Source organism: Desmodus rotundus, chromosome 1 (assembly GCF_022682495.2).
Source record: "Desmodus rotundus isolate HL8 chromosome 1, HLdesRot8A.1, whole genome shotgun sequence".
NCBI lineage: Eukaryota > Metazoa > Chordata > Mammalia > Chiroptera > Phyllostomidae > Desmodus > Desmodus rotundus.
In genome coordinates, this window is record NC_071387.1 from 20,970,998 (window position 1) to 20,988,246 (window position 17,249).

Here is a 17,249-nt window from a genome sequence, read left to right on the forward strand (position 1 = left end):
CTTGCCTGTGTCAGTGTCACTTTCCTTTAGCCCTCTTAGTATTTTGTAAAAAGTTAGTATCAGTTTGGAGCATCAGGGCAATGAGGGGTGAAAGTAAAACGTCAGCTCTCAGTAATTCATCCAGATGAAGCCAGTTTTCCTCCAGAATGAGGTGCCTCGCCAAGCCATCCTTCCTGACAGATTTCCTTTTAGTTTTCTGAAGTATTGAAAAGAACTTACTAGCATTGCATGCACTGCTGTGCCCTTCCGGTGTCTTAGTGAATGTGTTAATAGAGTTCATGTGTGTTTCCTTTTGTCCATTCCGTGATCTTCGAAATCCGGGGAAAACCTCTTCCACCTTCCATCGCCAAATGTTTAGTTGGACCTGCTTATGCTTTGCACTTTCGAGTTAAATATTATTCTTCAGAGCCGAACAACCTTCGTGAAGAGTTTACAAGGTAGGACAAAATGCAGAACAAGATCCGCCCCCCCCCCCCCAGCCCCCACAGCACTTGCCTCACTTACAATTTATGGATGTTTCTAAACTGTGGGCGTGCCTCCCCTCTCACTGCTGCCTTTACATTCTGAGCGAAATTCTTTACGTTCTTAGCCCTTTGCCTGTGCTTATCTCTGTATTTTGTTGAAAAAGCCACACTTTGCTTAATTGGACCCTTTTCTTAGTGAATCAAAATGAAAAGACGTATTTTCTCATCACCTTTCTGTTTGGTTGGGCCTTGGGTAATTTGGTTCGTTCTACGGCACTTTATTTTTGTGTCAGATTAGAAAAGGGAGGGCAGGTATTGGAAGATCATTTCTCAGTCCAAAATTGCCATCTTTTTTTTTTTTTTTTTTTAAGGGACTGCAAAATCTTCCCTCTCTTGTTACAGTATCACTGCTGTTAGGCCCTGTTTATGTTATCTTCCCAGCCCCCCTGAATTTCCCTTATGGTGTGCCTGCTTCTGTCTCAGAAATGGTGTTGAAGCAAAAGAGACTTCAAAAGCACGTGAAGTGTGGGCTTTTCTTCCAGCCACCCGTTCATCAGTGAGATTCTCTCCCCAGTCCTGCGTGACATCCTCAGAACCTCCTTGTCACTCATTGTCTGTGTGATGGACACTAGAGGTGCCGTGTAAGCTGCTGGGCAGTCCGTGGTGTTGACCACCAGCTTGGAGATGACCCCCAAATAACACTTAAAGACCGCCTATCACCTTCACCCCTTGCCCCACCACTGAGAAGCCTGTGGGGCTCCTGTAGTTAGGTTTTCCTATAGGAAATAGAAGTTGTGGCCACATCACAGTATGTCCTCCTTGACGGGAGTACTAAACACCTGTCACAGGCAGGAACATTCTGGAATGTACCAGAACCTTCAGGCCCACTGTTGATTTCTGGGTCACCCACATTGTCCTATATCCATTCCACAGAGAATGACTGTCTGCATTGTTTTCAAAGTTCAAACAAATTAAATTATTCTAGTATTTTTTTCCAGAGTTCTTCTAGCTGTCATCAAAGGCAGTGATCCTTAATCAGGGTGTGAATCAGAAACACCTGGGAAGCTTTTGAACAAATCGGATTCCTGGGGACCACTCTTGTGTGTGAGATTCTGATCCCATAGGTATGGAGTGGGCAGCGTGGGCAGCTTTTTGTTCTCGTCATGCACTCTGAAGTGATTCCGATGCCCACATCCATCTGGTAAAAAAAAAAAAACACACTTATTTAAGCCAAGACACTTAATTTTTTACTTACATGCACCCCAGTTGTGTTATTTGCTGCCTTCTTCCCCATTTTTGTTACCCCTGTAACCAGCAGCTGCAGTGAAGCTCCAGGATTCTCGTCTCGTGTGCGCCCATGCTCATGCGTGTGCACTCACGTGTGCCCAATTTTTCAAAAGACGGAGTCTGCAGTTAAACTGCATTAGGAAAAAGTCTTAAGCAGTGTTAACTACCGTCAGCTGTAAACTCTTGGATACGATCAGATGCAATCTCTCTGGACTCCCCAGTGGGGCTGGCAGAGGGCCTCATCCCGTGGCTCCACCTGCCCGTTTGATTGGACAGGTCTCATGCCTGTGTGCGTGCTGCATGCAGTGTTTGGCTCTCTTCTGGGACACGGAGCGGTTGTGGAGGCCGTCATTGGACCGTGCCGTGTTCCATGTTCCATCCTCCAAGTATCTTGCGAGCTCCGTACATGCACTCACCTTCCTAGCTAGGGTCTGGGTGCCTTCCCGGAGACTCAGGAGGAGATGCTTCCACCACCGTTGTCATCTGAGTTGGACTCTCTTCTTACAATGCAGAATTCCGGGCTGTGCGCGGGGCGGGGTTTACGATGGGCAGTTGGGATCGGAAGTGGCTGGGAAAGAGTGATTCTTTGTTGACTTTTGTATATGTTTGTCAGGTACCTGTTTGTTTTACAACTCAGGCATGACATTCTTTCAGGAAAGTAAGTACGTTTTTGTTTTAATTCTTAAACCCAGGATAGATAATAGTGTATTTCTAAATAATTCACTGTTTTGTCTTTTAACTCTCTTACCCTTGTTCCCTTTTCAAAATTCAAAAAAAGTACACCAGGCATTGTAAAGTGAGTCTAATACTTGTATCACTGTCATCATCTTATTTTAAGTGATTACTCTATGGCTTGAAGCATTTCCAAGAGCATTTAATATCTTAAGTGATGTGTATTTGGGAATAATTCTCTCCCTGATCACATCACTGGCCCATTCATAATGGCTTTTGTCGTATTTGCAAGCAAGATACGTTATTAGTATGTATACACTTACAAGTATTTGGACAGTCAAAAAGTCTCATTCATTGCCATTTGCATTAAATAATGTAAAGAGGTTCTGATTCTGATAGAAAGAGGTTTAGACATTTCATCTCATTTCCTTTGCCCCTCTTAAAAGTGGTTTTTAAATACTAGGCCTCTGGCCACCCAGTGAGTGTTGAAGAAAGGAGCATTGGCACTGAAGTGGTTGATTTTACGTACAATATTGATTTATTCTGAAGATACAAGACTTACAGTCATAGCTTTTACAGTCGTATTATTTTTCAGCATATGTATTGAATATTTTCTTTTACTTGAAAAACTAAGACTATACTGATTCTCAAAAGCAATACCTGATATGGTATCATATCAGAAATGTGTCAGAATACATTTTGATTTTGAATATCATCTGAAGGAAATTTAAAGTGTGATTTCCGAATTTGCAAACTCTTCCACAGAATATGTGCAATAAAAATCTTAGTGGAATGTACACTATAGAACAAGTAGATTGTACAGTGTATACATTTGCCTTATCCAGCCATGCAATATAGATCTTTGATTGACGTGTGTATTATGAGTATGTGTGTATTTTTTCTCCCTCCCCCTTTCTCCCTACTGTGCTCCTCATACTAAAGGCCTCTTGACTCTAGTAAATGTCCTCAGTTTGGGAAAATATTAATGGCGTCATCTTGCATTTGTATAGTACTTTGCAGTTTCCATGTACTTCAGCCTGATTTACTGTACTTCAAAGCAGAGTGGTGTTCTGGTCCCAGCACTGCCTCCTACCAGCTGGATGGCCTTGGGCAAGTTGCAGAACACTCAGTTCCTCATGTCTGAATGGGGGAGGGGAGCACTGTCAACCCCCGTCCTACAGGTCTGCAAACTCCATGCATTGGCGAAATTGGACCGTGTAGATGACGAGGCTTTGAAAACTATGAAGTGCTATACCAATGTACGTCATTATTATTTTTCTAACTAAATTTGTAATATTAAATACAAATGAGATCCTGATTTGTGGTAGTAAATACACTTCTGTGGCCCTGCCTCAGTTATACACGCATACCCAGCTGTCCTGGCGATGTTCGATATTGTGTCCGTCTGTTTATTTTTAATATTACAATCTTGTCTCAAAGACATAAGGCAGCTTGGAAAGGTGCATGTACTAGATCAAGATAAAATAAGCTTTAGAATAAGAAGGCAAAGGGAAGGCCTTTCATTCTGTTTCCCAAGCTTCCCCATTTTTATGGAATTCGCTCGGATTGCCCACAGGTCTGGTAGAACCTATACCTAGATTGGGGTTTTTTTAACCATATGATAACTGACTTTGGGAGATATGTAGAGTTAAGTCCACTTGTGTGCATTCTTTAATGTGGATAGCAAAAATAGAAACCACAGAGAACAAAAATCATCTAAAAATTACTACCATTTGACAATAATAACATTTTGCATGGTTATGAGCAAGTTCACATATAGAATTAATTTCTTTTCTTTCTTTTATCAAGATTGAAATGCCCATATGAAACAGCCGTGGAATTAGCTGCTCTCTGTCTACAAGGTACATTGTTCTTTAGTGGTCATCAGTATTTTAATGTTCTTGCTTTCATTTCCACAAATGAGCATCTGCTGTGCACCAGGCCCAGTGCTCTACTCTGGGGGTACAAACGAATACGACATGGTCTCCGTCCTCAAGTAGCTGCGGTCCCGTCAGGACCGTCTGTCAGGACCACGTGCTGTGTATGCACAGAGTACAGTGTAGTTCCTCCAGGAGCAGAGACCTGGGGAGGCTTGGGAGAGGAGGGCCCGTCAGGGGATTAGGAAATGAACGTGATCGGGGGAGCCAGGGCACAAGCAGAAAGAGTGTGTGCGGAGAGGTACCAGCAGCTGAGTGGTGCTGGAGGACGAGGTTTAAGAAGCTGGGTAAGTGGGTGGCTCTGGACCCCTGGAAAGAGCGTGAATAGCATGCTGTCAGCAAAGGTGTCTTTGAAGGCTTTTAAGAGGGAGGCAGGCCTGGTTAGAAGTGCTTTTTATTAAGTTGGGAGGCCTAAGTGAGGAAATGTGTCTAAAACTCTGGTATTGTAATCATATTCCTATCCCTTGATTTTGATTTTTTGCTTATTTGCCAAATCTGACTTCTTGGATAGCTCTTGTTTACACTTTTGGCTGACTCATGTCTGTGCGCTTGTGACTAGGGGCTAGAGGAAGACCAAGCCTGGGCTGGGTGTTGCTGTGATAAAAGACTAAACTGATCAGGGCTGGGGGTTCAGTACACACACACACACACACACACACACACACACCAAAACAAACACAAAAAACAGCACTGATGATGCAAGGGCCTGGTCATTAGACTTAGGTGTTGAGAGAGGAGTCAGAGATGACTCGTAGGCTGCTACCAGGGTTAGGAGGTGGAATGGTTAGAAGAATTGGGCTTCCGTGGAGGAGATATCAGAGGAGAGTCACTTGGCTGAGAGGTGCCAGTGGAACCCCCAATAGCTTCTTAGGGATGCAAGCCTGACTCGGTGAGAAGCATTGAGAGGGGGGTCATCAGCGTGCGGGTGGGAAGTGGATAGTAAGGGGTTTGCCCACATGACCGTCCGCGGTGGCTGTTCCCTCCATGTGATGCACTGGTGGATCTTCCAAGTGCACGAGGGACACTTGCCAAAGTCTCCGGCACTAATTAAGAGGATCCTAATTAACAGCGCGTAAGGAAGTTCATCAGCACATCAGACGGACGTATGCTGTGGGCCCGCTTACTTGTGTGCTCATGGGCTTCCATGGAATAATGAATTATTCATTCATAATTACTGATTATTTTTTGGACACCATAATAAGATTTGGCGTCTCACCTTGGTGTTTACCAATTTCTAAACATTGATCTAAGTCTTCAAGGTATAAAGTCAGTACATGCTTGTTATGGAAAACCAGGGCAGCAGCACAGCAGACAAGCAGAACGAAGGCGTCAACCCTCCATCCTGCCAGCCACAGACAGCCAGCGATTCTGTCTGTGAGTTTTGAGTGGAGTTTTAAAAATGTAATTCTGTTCAGAGTCATATATAAAATTGTGTATGCTTTTCTACTTGGCATTTTTGGTACATGTATTTTGTTATGTTTATACTCGTAAAGACAGTTCTTAACTACTTCAGGTTACCCCCGTACCTTAGCTTTCTTATTCTCTAACGGGTGCTTGGCATAGGGTAGGTGCTCAGTGAGTGCAGAATGAATTGAATAAAATTGAAGAGGCCCCAAGGACTTTGGGTGAAGGGGGAGACTGTCCCTAAGGCCTGAAGGCCTTGGTGGTAGAAGTGACGATATTGTCACCTGAAACTGCTCTGCCAAGTACAGTGCTGAGTGCGTCACACCCGTACATTCCTAATCCGACTGTCCTTATAGTAAGTGCCACGAGGATGTGTAACGGCTTGGGGAACTTGGAAGTGGACTGTCCACTTTGACCAGGTACACATTTCCCCAGCTCGTCAGGGAGCACCCACCCTCAAGTTGCTGAGTAGCCAGGAGGTCATACCATCAGGCTGGTGGTCCAGCATTAGATGTCAGGGCATAGTAACTGGGATAAAAGCATCTGTGTCAGACCACCCCCCGCCCCATGTGATGAAGGCTTTGCCACGTTCACCAAGTCCAGCTCCAGTAGAACTCTGTATGCCTTGCCCCAGATCCAGCACAGACAAGAATATCAGCTATCTGTGAGCCCTTCTTGAAGAAAAGGCCCATTTGAGTGGGAACAACACCAGTGTGATTTAAGATGCAGTCATTATGTCAGGTACAAATAGAAAGGCTGAAGACAGACAGGCTAATGTCTACGCAAGTTCTGGTTCCACTGTCACCTGTGCGCCCTGTCCCTATTCCATCAGTTAACGCTGTAGCCTGCTTTTCAGTTCAGCCACAGCCGAGCCAGCTTTCCTCAGACGATAAAGATCCCTAGAGCATCTCTGTGGGTTTGAATAACATGAAAGGTGGTGTTTCTTCCCGTGCCTGGTTGTCCTTGAAGGAATGATGCTTCCAGAATTAGGATGCACTGGCCCTGCATAGAGATTGTGCTCTTTGGGGAACTAAATGTAGGGTAGATTTGAAATTTAATTCAGGCAAGAAAGAAAAACAAGGGAGGAAGGAGAATGGGACTGTTTGTTGTGTGCCTGTGATCTCGTTTCATCCTTGTAACAGTTCCCCCGAGAGGTTAAGTGACTTGCCCGGGTCACACAGCAGAGGCGGGGTTCACGCCCCCTGGCTTGGGGCTGTTTCCCCCACCCTCCACAGCTGGGGCCCTGGCTACAGAGGTTGCAGACTGAGTGCAGCATCAGGTTTGGCCGGCAGGCTCTTGGAAGGCGGCGTGTTCTCGCAAAGTGGGTCTCCCGCAGGCCTGTGTTAGTCCAGTCGTGGTGAGGAGGGACGCCAGCCCCCTCACCGGGTCCCAGGGAAACCTTGTCGTTGTCTGGCCTCTCCCTCCTGTGCTTGATGGTGTCGGTGGACTAGTCCAGACGCGACACTAAACGCACGCTCCGTTGTCTCACTTCAGCCCAAGGGAAGAGTGGTTAATATCGAGGAGATGCTGTCCCAGACAGCCCCTCTGTGCTTGCCAGGTCCCTAGTTTCAGGGTGACCTCTTGGTCAGAGGTCACTGGTGGCCGCCCACCTTGGGCAAGTATTTCCAGAGCAGTCTTCATTAGTGACTTTACCCAAGGTGCCAAACAGCTGCACACCCTGCCCCAGTGCACCTGGTGGTCTTCGGGGGGCCTCTACTTCCAAGTTGCAGGTGAGGGGCTGCACTCAGGTGAGGAGACATTGACCCAGGTCCCTGCCCGGTGTCGGACACGGTCCCATCCTGTCCCCCACCACTTCTCCAAGTCTGTGTCAGTGCTGCCTCTGTGTGATCAGGGAAGTTTTGTCCACTTCTGCAAGCCAGCCGGAGTCCTCGGCAGCCTGTGCCAGGCCTGGTGTGGCCCACGTGGTGTGATGGACAGGGCTGCTGGGTACAGAGTGAGTTGCTGTTAGTAAAGGTACTCAGGCATATATGCCGGCTGGTCGTTTGATGGAATTTGTTGTGATGAAGTAGTGGTTCTCAAAGTATGTTCCCTGGGTCAGCCGCATGAGCATCTCCTGGGAGCTTGCTAGAAATGCAAATTCTCAGGCTTTATTCCAGACCCTGGGGGTGGGGTCCAGCGCTTTGTGCTGTAACAAGCCCTTCAGGTGACCTGGTGCACACTCACGCTTGAAAACCACTGTTGTAGATCAGTGCTTTTCACAGTAACGAGTGCACCAACCGCCTGGGCATTGGAAGAAAAGGCAGGTTTTGCTTCAGTAGGTCCGAGGTGGGGCCCGAGATTCTGCCTTGTGAGAAGGCTCCCAGGTGATGCTGCTGCTTCTGGTCGGGTCAGGGGGGCTGACCCCCTTTGTGCAGCAAGGTAGTAGAGGGGCCTCTGGTGGATTCCTTTTCATTCTGGGGTCCGCTTCCTGAGCTGCAGAGGTGTGGTGTTTGGGGGTGGGGGTGGATTTTCCTGTTCATGTCCTGGAGGAATGGGGGCCCCTGTGTCCTCAGGTCCTCCATTCTGCGGGGGTACTTGGTAAGAGCAAGGACCTGGCAGCATGTTTGGGGCTTTCTGCAGGGATTGCCCACGTGGCTGCCCCCCTCTGCGTGACCAGCTTTCTCTCAGTCTTCCGTTCTGCCTGAGTTGCGGCAGTGCTCCTGCAGCTCTCGTTCTTCCCCCTCCTCCCTCACTCCCTCCCTTTCCCTCCCAACATATTTGTCTCCTGGAGTCTGCATGTACTGAATTCTTGATTGGTCCTCTCCAGCACTGCAGACCCTGGAGTGCTGCTCAGACCCACCTACTTTGTTAAATGGATGTTTCTGGGTGGGTCCTTATTCCCTGCAGTGGCCTTTTATTACAAATTCAGGCTCTACCACTTGGAGGGGGAAATATAACGAGGGGCCTCCCTGGGTGGGGGAAATAGTCGGGAGAAAGACAGTAATCACCAAGATGATGGTGGTGTGCCCGATGGGGAGGGCACTGGAACAACTTGGGGATTCTGAATGTACATGTGGGTACCAAGGGGGAGTCACATCCTCCCTAAAGGCGAGAGTTACACATTTGGGGTACTTGTGCCTTCTTACCAGGCAAAGTGCCTTTGGACCCGGTTGCGGCAGTAATGAAAAGCACTCAATGTCTCCTGTGTTTTCTCCCTCTCATGAAACTTGCAGCGGAGCTTGGGGAGTGTGAGCTTCCAGAACACACACCAGAGCTTGTGTCTGAGTTTCGGTTCATTCCAAATCAGACAGAAGCGATGGAATTTGATATCTTCCAGAGATGGAAAGAGTGCAGGTACCTTGATGCATTTATTTTGGGATATGTAAGCGTTTGTAAGATGCTTTTATCTACTGTAGAATTGCGGCCCCAGTGCTTCACCTCTCTCCTGTGCTCCAGTCTTGTTTACCCAGAGGCCCACATGACATCCGTCTTCCCCGAGATGTACATACAATAGAAACCAAAGCATATTCCTGTTTCTCTCTGAATTGTACAGCCCAGTCCTGATCTGCTCGTTGCTCCCAGGGTCACCTCCCACAGAAAGCGAGGAGGTGCTGCCGCGATACAGTCAGCATGCCTTGGTCTCTGTCCATGGTCTGAACTGAAGAGTAGACCCTCAGAGGGACACTCGTGTTTGAGACCATGGGTTGTGCGGCATTGCATTCCAGGACATGTGGTCACTGCAGCTAAAACCAGCCCTGCCATTTCTCTCTGGGCTGTTTCCTCCTTCCCCTGCACGGACACCCCGGTCTGGCGCTTTTATGCCTGGGCTGCCAGTGGCGCCTCCACTCACAAGTGTCCCAGCTTTAGCCATTCTTCCTTCCCAGCCCATCTTCCCCACTCTCTGCCATTCCATGTCCTTCTTGGACTCAGAAACTTAGCGTGGTTTCCTGTTGTCCCTCAGTCATTCTGGAGGACACATGCCTTTTTGGAAAGTGGAGGGTGACGTTAGCACGTGCTTATATCACACAGAAATGTGTGGTTGCAGGGTCGTCTGCACCCCTGCGCACCACCCCCCTGCCCCCTGCAGGCAGCCCTTGTTAGCCGGCAGATACACATACCCGCACATACACACCAAAAAAGTGTCACCTTAAGTCCCATTATAAACACTGCTCTGTCCTCTTCCTAGTCAGGTAACGGTCTGTTCTGGAGGTGTGTGAATAAAAACGGGTGTCCCTCGTTTCTTTAATTGCTGCATAAAACCCCTCAGTGTGTGGCTGTGCCCTTCAGACTGCCGCGGGTGTACGAGTTGCAGTTCACATGTGTTTCCATTGGTTTTTCTAAGGGGAAAGAGCCCTGCCCAGGCGGAACTCTCCTATCTGAATAAAGCGAAGTGGCTGGAAATGTATGGGGTAGACATGCACGTTGTCAGGGTAAGAACTGGGTGCGTTTGAGTCCTTGGGTCTCGCTGTGACTGAGCGATGTGTAAGCGATGTGCAAACCGAGTAACGTGGTGAGCGAACTGTTTTACATTCTGCTCTGTGACGACCTGTTAGAACCTTCTACCGACTGTCACTTCATTTATTTGTAGGGAAGAGATGGCTGTGAATATTCTCTTGGACTGACCCCGACAGGCATATTAATCTTTGAAGGAGCTAACAAAATAGGCTTATTCTTTTGGTAATTTAGTTTTGTCTAATATTAAAAATGTCTTTTCCTATTCTGTGGTGGAATTTTATGTGATGGATGATTATTGAGGGATATTTGCAACACCCTGATTCATTTTAAAAACACACCATTCTCTCATATATGTGGGTGTGTGGCAATGGCAATGAAGCTTCTGGATAATCACCCTTAAATGAACGAATGATTTCTTAGCAAATCCAAGCTTTAAAAGTAGAAAGGAAACTGCTGTTTGATGTGCCGTTTTCCTGCAGACTGCACTTTTACAATGTTTTCTCTCTGACCAGGCCTAAAATTACCAAAATGGATTTCAAAAAGAGCAAATTGACACTGGTGGTGGTGGAGGACGATGACCAGGTAATCCTTGCTCTGGCGTTCCCCCCCTTGCCGTGAGTGATCCTCCATCTGTGTCCCACGCGCCCATTGACACGAGAGCCCCGTGTTCCCCACGCAGGGCCGGGAGCAGGAGCACACGTTCGTGTTCCGCTTGGACAGCGCCAGGACCTGCAAGCACCTGTGGAAGTGCGCAGTCGAGCATCACGCGTTCTTCCGGCTGCGGACGCCGGGGACCAGCAAATCCAACAGATCAGACTTCATCAGGCTGGGGTCTCGCTTCAGATTCAGGTAGGCGCTGTTTTTTTACGGCACGGTCGTGCGTTTCGAAGGAGGGTGGCAGTGCTGCTCTTTGTGCGGGGAGCCGTGCATCCCCAAGCCAGGGACATGGCGCATGGACGTCCTGTCCCTGCTTCCTTAACACCTGACCTTTAGCCGGGTCCCTGAAGCTCTTTCAGCCCCTGTTCTCACTGATGAAGTGGGGATAATGATAACAAAGGTGTTACTAGCTGGCATTTAGCTTCAGCTAGAATGTCTGGTACGGTAAGCACTGGCCACGTGGGGCCCTTTAGGTTTATTCATAGTAAAGGAATTTTAAGGTCAGTCTCTCAGTCTCACTCAGTCTCACATGTCTCAGGTGCCCGGGGCGCACAGGCAGGTGGCGACCACCTTGGGCAGTGGCAGCCGTAGGATGTAAGCAGCACAGCACTGCACCAGGGCTTCCCGGGCGCCAACTCACGGTCTTCCTGGCAGCTTTCAGAAGACGAATCCTCCGGTTTCCCAGATAAGAGACTAGGGCCAGGGGGTTATGTAACCTGCCCAGAGTTACCGATGGTTAGTGGTACAGCCGAGATTAAACCACACGCTGTCTGGGTTTTAACATGTTAACCATTCCTCTGTTGCCTTTCACATGCCAACGTCAGGAAATCCGGTGACATTCAAGAATGAGAGCAGAGGTCAACATGTGTGTGAGTGACCCAGGGTAGGCTCAGTAAACACTTTAATCTGAAAAACCCCGAAAAAATAGAGAATTGATTCTGCTCTATTTTTCCTTATGAATGTGAGAGCATGTCTCTCAAGGTGCAGAAAAACTCCCTGGGTGTTAAAAATGAGAATTTAGGACCTCATCTACAACCTGTGTCATCGGAATCTGGGGTGCCCTGATGAATAAGGCCTGGGCATGTATGTTTGGAATGCACTCCCAAGGTTGATTTCTGAGGCACATTTACAGATCTGAGCTTACTTACCAGATCTCAGACTTCCCATGTTTCATAACCTCTGCCCACACACGGCATGTCCTTGAACTCTGTTTAAAGTGCCAAAAGATCTGCTCATTTCAAATTGATCTACTGTGCAGGGGAAGGGCTGTGCCCTTGTGTTTAAATAACTGTTTTGGTTTGAATGTGTTTTTAAATGCCGCAAGGTGGGGGGAACAAAACCAACTCCTTCCTGAGAATCGACTCACGGGGTTCCGTGGAGGATGGAGGATGTCAGAACAACAGAGGTTGACGGAGACATCGCGTGGTGGGCTGATGAGTGCTCGAGTCGCAGTGAGGAAGGCAGGCATTTGGGGGTGGAGGCCACGGCAGGATTTTCCATCCTGGGAGGCAGCTCCCCCAGGATTTGGCCCAGACCAGGCTCCCTTCTGCTCTTTGAGGAGAAGCTTAGAAAGAAAGGGGAGTTGAGGGATGAGGTTGACCCTTGGCGGCTCTTACAGCAGGTGTCAAGCGTCTCCTTCCTGGTGATGAATCTGAAACCGAGAGTGGCTGGTGCGAAGCAGGGACAGTAGGAGAAATGAGGGTGCCTGTTGGAAGCAGGGTAGCACAGGGGTTGGAGCCCAGAAAGGCTTGGTGAGAGAAGCAGGTTGCCCTTGGCATGGCAAGCAAAGCCAAGGTTCAGATAAGTGGTCATTGATAACAGCCTTTTAAAGGACTTACATGCCTGTGCCATTTATTTTATGAGAGGTTATTATTATATGTGCAAATTGGTGCTCTCTTAGTCAAATGTTCCAAGTACTTGAACCCGCTCGGTCTGTGCAGCCAAGTAGCTGGTACTGAAATCGTAGGTTTTGTCCTCTGATGGAGATACTTGCCTCTGTCATACAGGCTGGGTTTGGCAAAGGTGATTTTATTTCCAAGTGGAATGCGAAATTCAGTGTGTTCTTTACCAAATGTGTCACCAGAGGTTGAAACTGACATTGGAACTCTTGGAAATAAAAGTGCACTTTCAAAAATATGTAATGAGCTGATATTCTGATATTGGTCACATGCAGTAAAATATTTACTTTCCAGCGGGCGGACGGAATATCAAGCTACACACGGGGCCCGGTTACGAAGAACCAGCACCTTCGAGAGGAAGCCTAGTAAACGCTATCCATCCCGGAGGCACGCGACATTCAAAGGTTGTGTGTTTTTCATTCTGCCTTGGGATTTTACATTATGGGTTAGTCGATTGGCCCCCAAGGAGCTGGGTAAAGCAGATCTTGAAGGAACTTCCTACCGTTCGGCTCCGGCATTCTGAAGCCTTTTATTTTTTTTTAAATTTATTTTTAATTGTAGTGACATGTAATACTATATTAGGTAAAAGCAGATTTTGAAGGAACTTCCTACTGTTTGGCTCTGTCATTCTGAAGCTTTTTATTTTTTTTTATTATTTTTTTAAAACTATAGTGACATTTAATACTACGTTAGTGTCAGGTGTACAGCATAGCACGTGAGCCTTTCTATTTGACTGGCCTGGCACTGATCCCTTCTCCTTCTAGAACCTTTAACCCACTCTTTCCTTCCTTTCTGGGCCCCAAGTACAATAGCCTGGCATCCAGAAATTCTCTAAAGTCGTCCTCAGCTGCTTTAGTAGAGACAAAAAAAGGCCCAGATCCCAGGAAATGTTGACCTCACCTTCAAGAGAAACCCAAGGATGACAGGATGAGACGTGCCCAGAGAGGGGTGCCAGGCGGGGAAGCATCACTGATGGGAGGAACGGACAGTGACCAAGTGAAGGGGTGGGGGGCGGGGAGGGCACTCCCACTGTCCCAAGGGCTCTGTCACTCCCCTGACCAGCACCGTGCTTGTGCACGCAGTCCGTTGGCTCAGAGTTGTGCAGAAACACCTCAGGATAAGGAGGAACTTTCGGGGCTCTCCAAAGGTACTGCTATCTCGAGACAGCAGTGAACTGCCAATTCCCCCCCACCCCCACCCCGTCAGCCCCAGGAGCATGCAGGCCCAAAGGGAAAGACCCCTTGCTGTGGCTGCCTCCAAGGGGAGGGGGCATGCTCAGGCTCGACCCTGTGGGATGGCTTCAGGGCTCTTCTGGGCTCCAGGTTCTGTGTTTCTCTTCCACTTTCTTTCCTGGTCTCCATCCTCTTTGCCTCCTTTATTTTACTGACGTTTTCTCCAGCCAGAGTTCTGGCATCTTTGTGAAGCTTTTAATGGTTCTCCATGCTGCATCCTCTTTAAAATGAGGTGGAGTCTAGATAAATGAGCTCTACCTCTTCGTGGGCCCCTTCCACGGACACACACTGGCCCGGTCAGCAGGGACTGCCCTGAGCTCCCCAGCAGGTTCAACCTGGTATTTAGCCTTTATCACCATATACCTCTCTGCCTCTGTCTTTGTCAAGCCTGGGAGCTCCTTCTGTGCCTGTCATCTCTGCCTCCGAGAGTGCAGGGCCCTGGTACCCGGCTCAGTGAGCCTTGGCTGAGAGACTCTGAGGGCAGGGCTCAGAGGAAAAGCCTTTTGCTTTTCCTCCAGGAAGAAGCTGCCAGGGCAAAGAGTCTGCCTCCTGGCCTAGAGGCTGCTCTCAGATCCCAGAAATCTCTTTCGCGTGGTAAAAGTGATAAAGCTCTCTAAGATGTCATGCCTCTCTGTTTTTCTTTTTGTTTTGTTTTGTTTTGTTTTGTTTTTAAAGCAAGCAATCCGGTGATAGCAGCTCAGCTCTGGTAAGTGCCCCCAGGCTCTGGGGTACAACTCTTTTCTCTATTATATTTACTTTGAATATTGACTTTTCCCTTGGTACAATTAAATCACTGAGTGAGTCTGCTGATCTATTTCTTTCTTTTTTTTTCTTTTTCTGCTGCCTGGCTATACCATCCCCCTAGCTTGCACTAAGTACACAGAAGAATGTTCCAAGATAGTTTGTTTTTTTAGAAAACACAGCTGCCTTGTTTGAGTAGCTCTGTGCTTTGTTTATTATACCAGTGGGTGATGAAGGTGATAGGAATGTGTGTGGCACACAGCGGTGATGGGGAAGGAGGGCCCTGCTATGCTCGGGAACGGGCGCTAGGTGAGCGCAGATGCCAGGATGCACTCCGTGGTGGGCCACAGTCATGCCATGTAGAAGACCTTTAGTAAACACTTTTATCGAAATTCCTGCAGGAGAAAGCTTGTCCCATGACTGAAACTCGAGCACAAAAAGTCAGCCAACTTTTTCTGTAAAGTGCCAGATAGTCAATATTTTTGACCTTGCAGGCTGTGCTGTTCCTTCCACAAGCACTCAGCTTTGTCGCTGGAGCACAAAAGCCACCGTAGACAACTTGTAAATGAAGGAACACGGCTGTGTGCCGATTAGACTTGATTCACCATTGCAGGTAGGCCAGGTTTGGCCCATGCGGAGTGGTTTGCTGGGCCCCTCCCTAGCCACAGGTGTTCTTGACCTTTTCTATACATTGGAATCATCGGGTCAGCTTTGACACATCCCCGTCAGCCAGGCCACAGCCCAGGCTAAGGGACAGTCTCTGAGGAAGGGACCCGGGCATCTATGGTTTTGAAAGCTCCCAGGAGATTCTAGTGTGGGGCCTAGGTGAGAACCACCGTCTTATCTAGCGTGTGCCTCTTTTTCTGCCTCTGAAACTGTTTCCTTAGGTGGGTTTTGACTTGCTAGGTGGACAGCTGGTAGAGAATCACAGAATAGTTGTTTCAACCCCTGCATCTAAGCCCTAGCAAGTGGCCAGTCGCCCAGTTAGCTAGCTTCTCAGTTGTTGGAGGCACAGGCCTCAGGCTGCTCGGGAGGGAGGATGGCCTTTGAGGCCAGCACAGTTCGGCTGTGCCAGGCACGCTGGATGGTCGGCAGAGCGCATGGTGGAGCCAGTAGCCAAAGCCCTTGTTGGTGGTGAGATCCCTGGCAGAGAGATCAGGAGGCCTCCTCTTTCTCATTTGAAAACAGGGAGGCTGGGCTAGATAGTGTTTGTTTCTTTGTTTTTTCAGACTTTTTTGGCTTCTGCTTTTTAGCCACTGCCCCCAGATGTAACCTGACAGAGAACAGAGGAAAGTGGCCCCCCTGGGGATGAAGCTGAGCAGGGCGGGAGGGGCCAGTGCTTGCTGATTACTGTTCCCTGCCCCCCAGATAGCCCCTAAGCCCCTAAGGCTCTAGATCCCCAAGGTTCTAGAGAACATAACTGGCCCCTTATATCAGCTGGGAACTCAGCTTCAAGTCTCTGATTTCAAACTCTCTTTAAGACCATTCTGCTGTGGTCAAGCCTCAGACTCTATGTCTAGGTTCAGCTTTCAGCACCTGAGGAAGGGGCTGAAAGGTCCTGTTGAACTGCAGCGCTTCACACCTGCCCACCTCCAGGGTGGGAGGAGGTGGCAGCGCTCCCGCGTGGGTTAGCTTTGGGCCTTCCGGCTCGTCCAGTTTCTGGCATCCCTGTGGCGGGTAGTATGCTCACAGTATTTCCTCCTTTCTCTGCCTGTCAGCACGTCTTGCTTGTAATTCTCAGTGGTTTGTGAGTTACAGCATTTCTTTCCTTTGCTAAGGAAGTGATTGTTTCATTTGTTTGCTTTTCCCTAATGAAATTACATTTTCCACTTAGCGTCTAGTGGAGATTATATATTGGGAACGAAAACAAACAAACAAAAAAACCTCTACAGATAAATAAATAAATAAAATAAATAAAACCCCAAGTAAATACACCCTTTAGGAACAAATGAGCTAATAACCACTGTCCGCAGCTGTTGCATTGTTCTCTGCAGCCTGCGGCATCCAGGGTGGATAGGATTGCTGTGAGGGCCGGGAGGAGACGGCACTCTGGCTACAGAGGCGATACCAGAAAATAGCACCTTGCAGAACACTGCGCCTTCCTGATGCTGTGCAGCCTGAGGTGCATCTGGCCCAGAGCCTGGCCCTGTGCACCGGCCCTCCCTGAAAACTGGAGCACAGCACCGTTTAGACCCCAAGCAAGGCTCATCACCACGATGTTTCCCTCTCATTGTGGGAGAAGCAGTAAAGCCTGATTTCAAGCACGCCACCCTAGCGACACAGCATGCTGATGGTGCCGTGTTTGTTTGAGGTTTTCCTGGCAGATGCCAAGCTTACCTGTTAAATAACACAGTATGTTTTACACCAGCCTTTGCTGTTCATCCTTTTCACTAGAGTAGTTATATCTAAGAGTCCAACAAGATAGGACTGTGCATGAGGATCCTGGAACCTTCTTGGCTTAGTGGAAAGAACATAGGCTTTAGGATCGAGCAGGCAATTCATTCCAGTCCCAGCTCTGCCAGTGATTAGCCGGCTGACCCTGAGCAGGTTTCCTAACTTCTC

General features: G+C 48.3%; 1 protein-coding gene across 5 annotated transcripts in view; it reads left to right on the top strand.

Annotated features, from left to right (window-relative positions):
• EPB41L4B (erythrocyte membrane protein band 4.1 like 4B) overlaps positions 1 to 17,249 on the top strand; it is a 119,506-nt gene that overhangs the window by 42,457 nt on the left and 59,800 nt on the right. For all 5 annotated transcript variants that reach the window (XM_053921964.2, XM_053921966.2, XM_053921970.2 and 2 more), the window contains exons 4-13: positions 359 to 437; positions 2,365 to 2,409; positions 4,233 to 4,285; positions 8,938 to 9,058; positions 10,047 to 10,134; positions 10,293 to 10,381; positions 10,672 to 10,741; positions 10,839 to 11,008; positions 13,009 to 13,118; positions 14,622 to 14,652. In XM_053921964.2, coding sequence (XP_053777939.1) covers positions 359 to 437; positions 2,365 to 2,409; positions 4,233 to 4,285; positions 8,938 to 9,058; positions 10,047 to 10,134; positions 10,293 to 10,381; positions 10,672 to 10,741; positions 10,839 to 11,008; positions 13,009 to 13,118; positions 14,622 to 14,652 — 856 coding nt within the window. The remainder of the gene's footprint in view (positions 1 to 358; positions 438 to 2,364; positions 2,410 to 4,232; positions 4,286 to 8,937; positions 9,059 to 10,046; positions 10,135 to 10,292; positions 10,382 to 10,671; positions 10,742 to 10,838; positions 11,009 to 13,008; positions 13,119 to 14,621; positions 14,653 to 17,249) is intronic.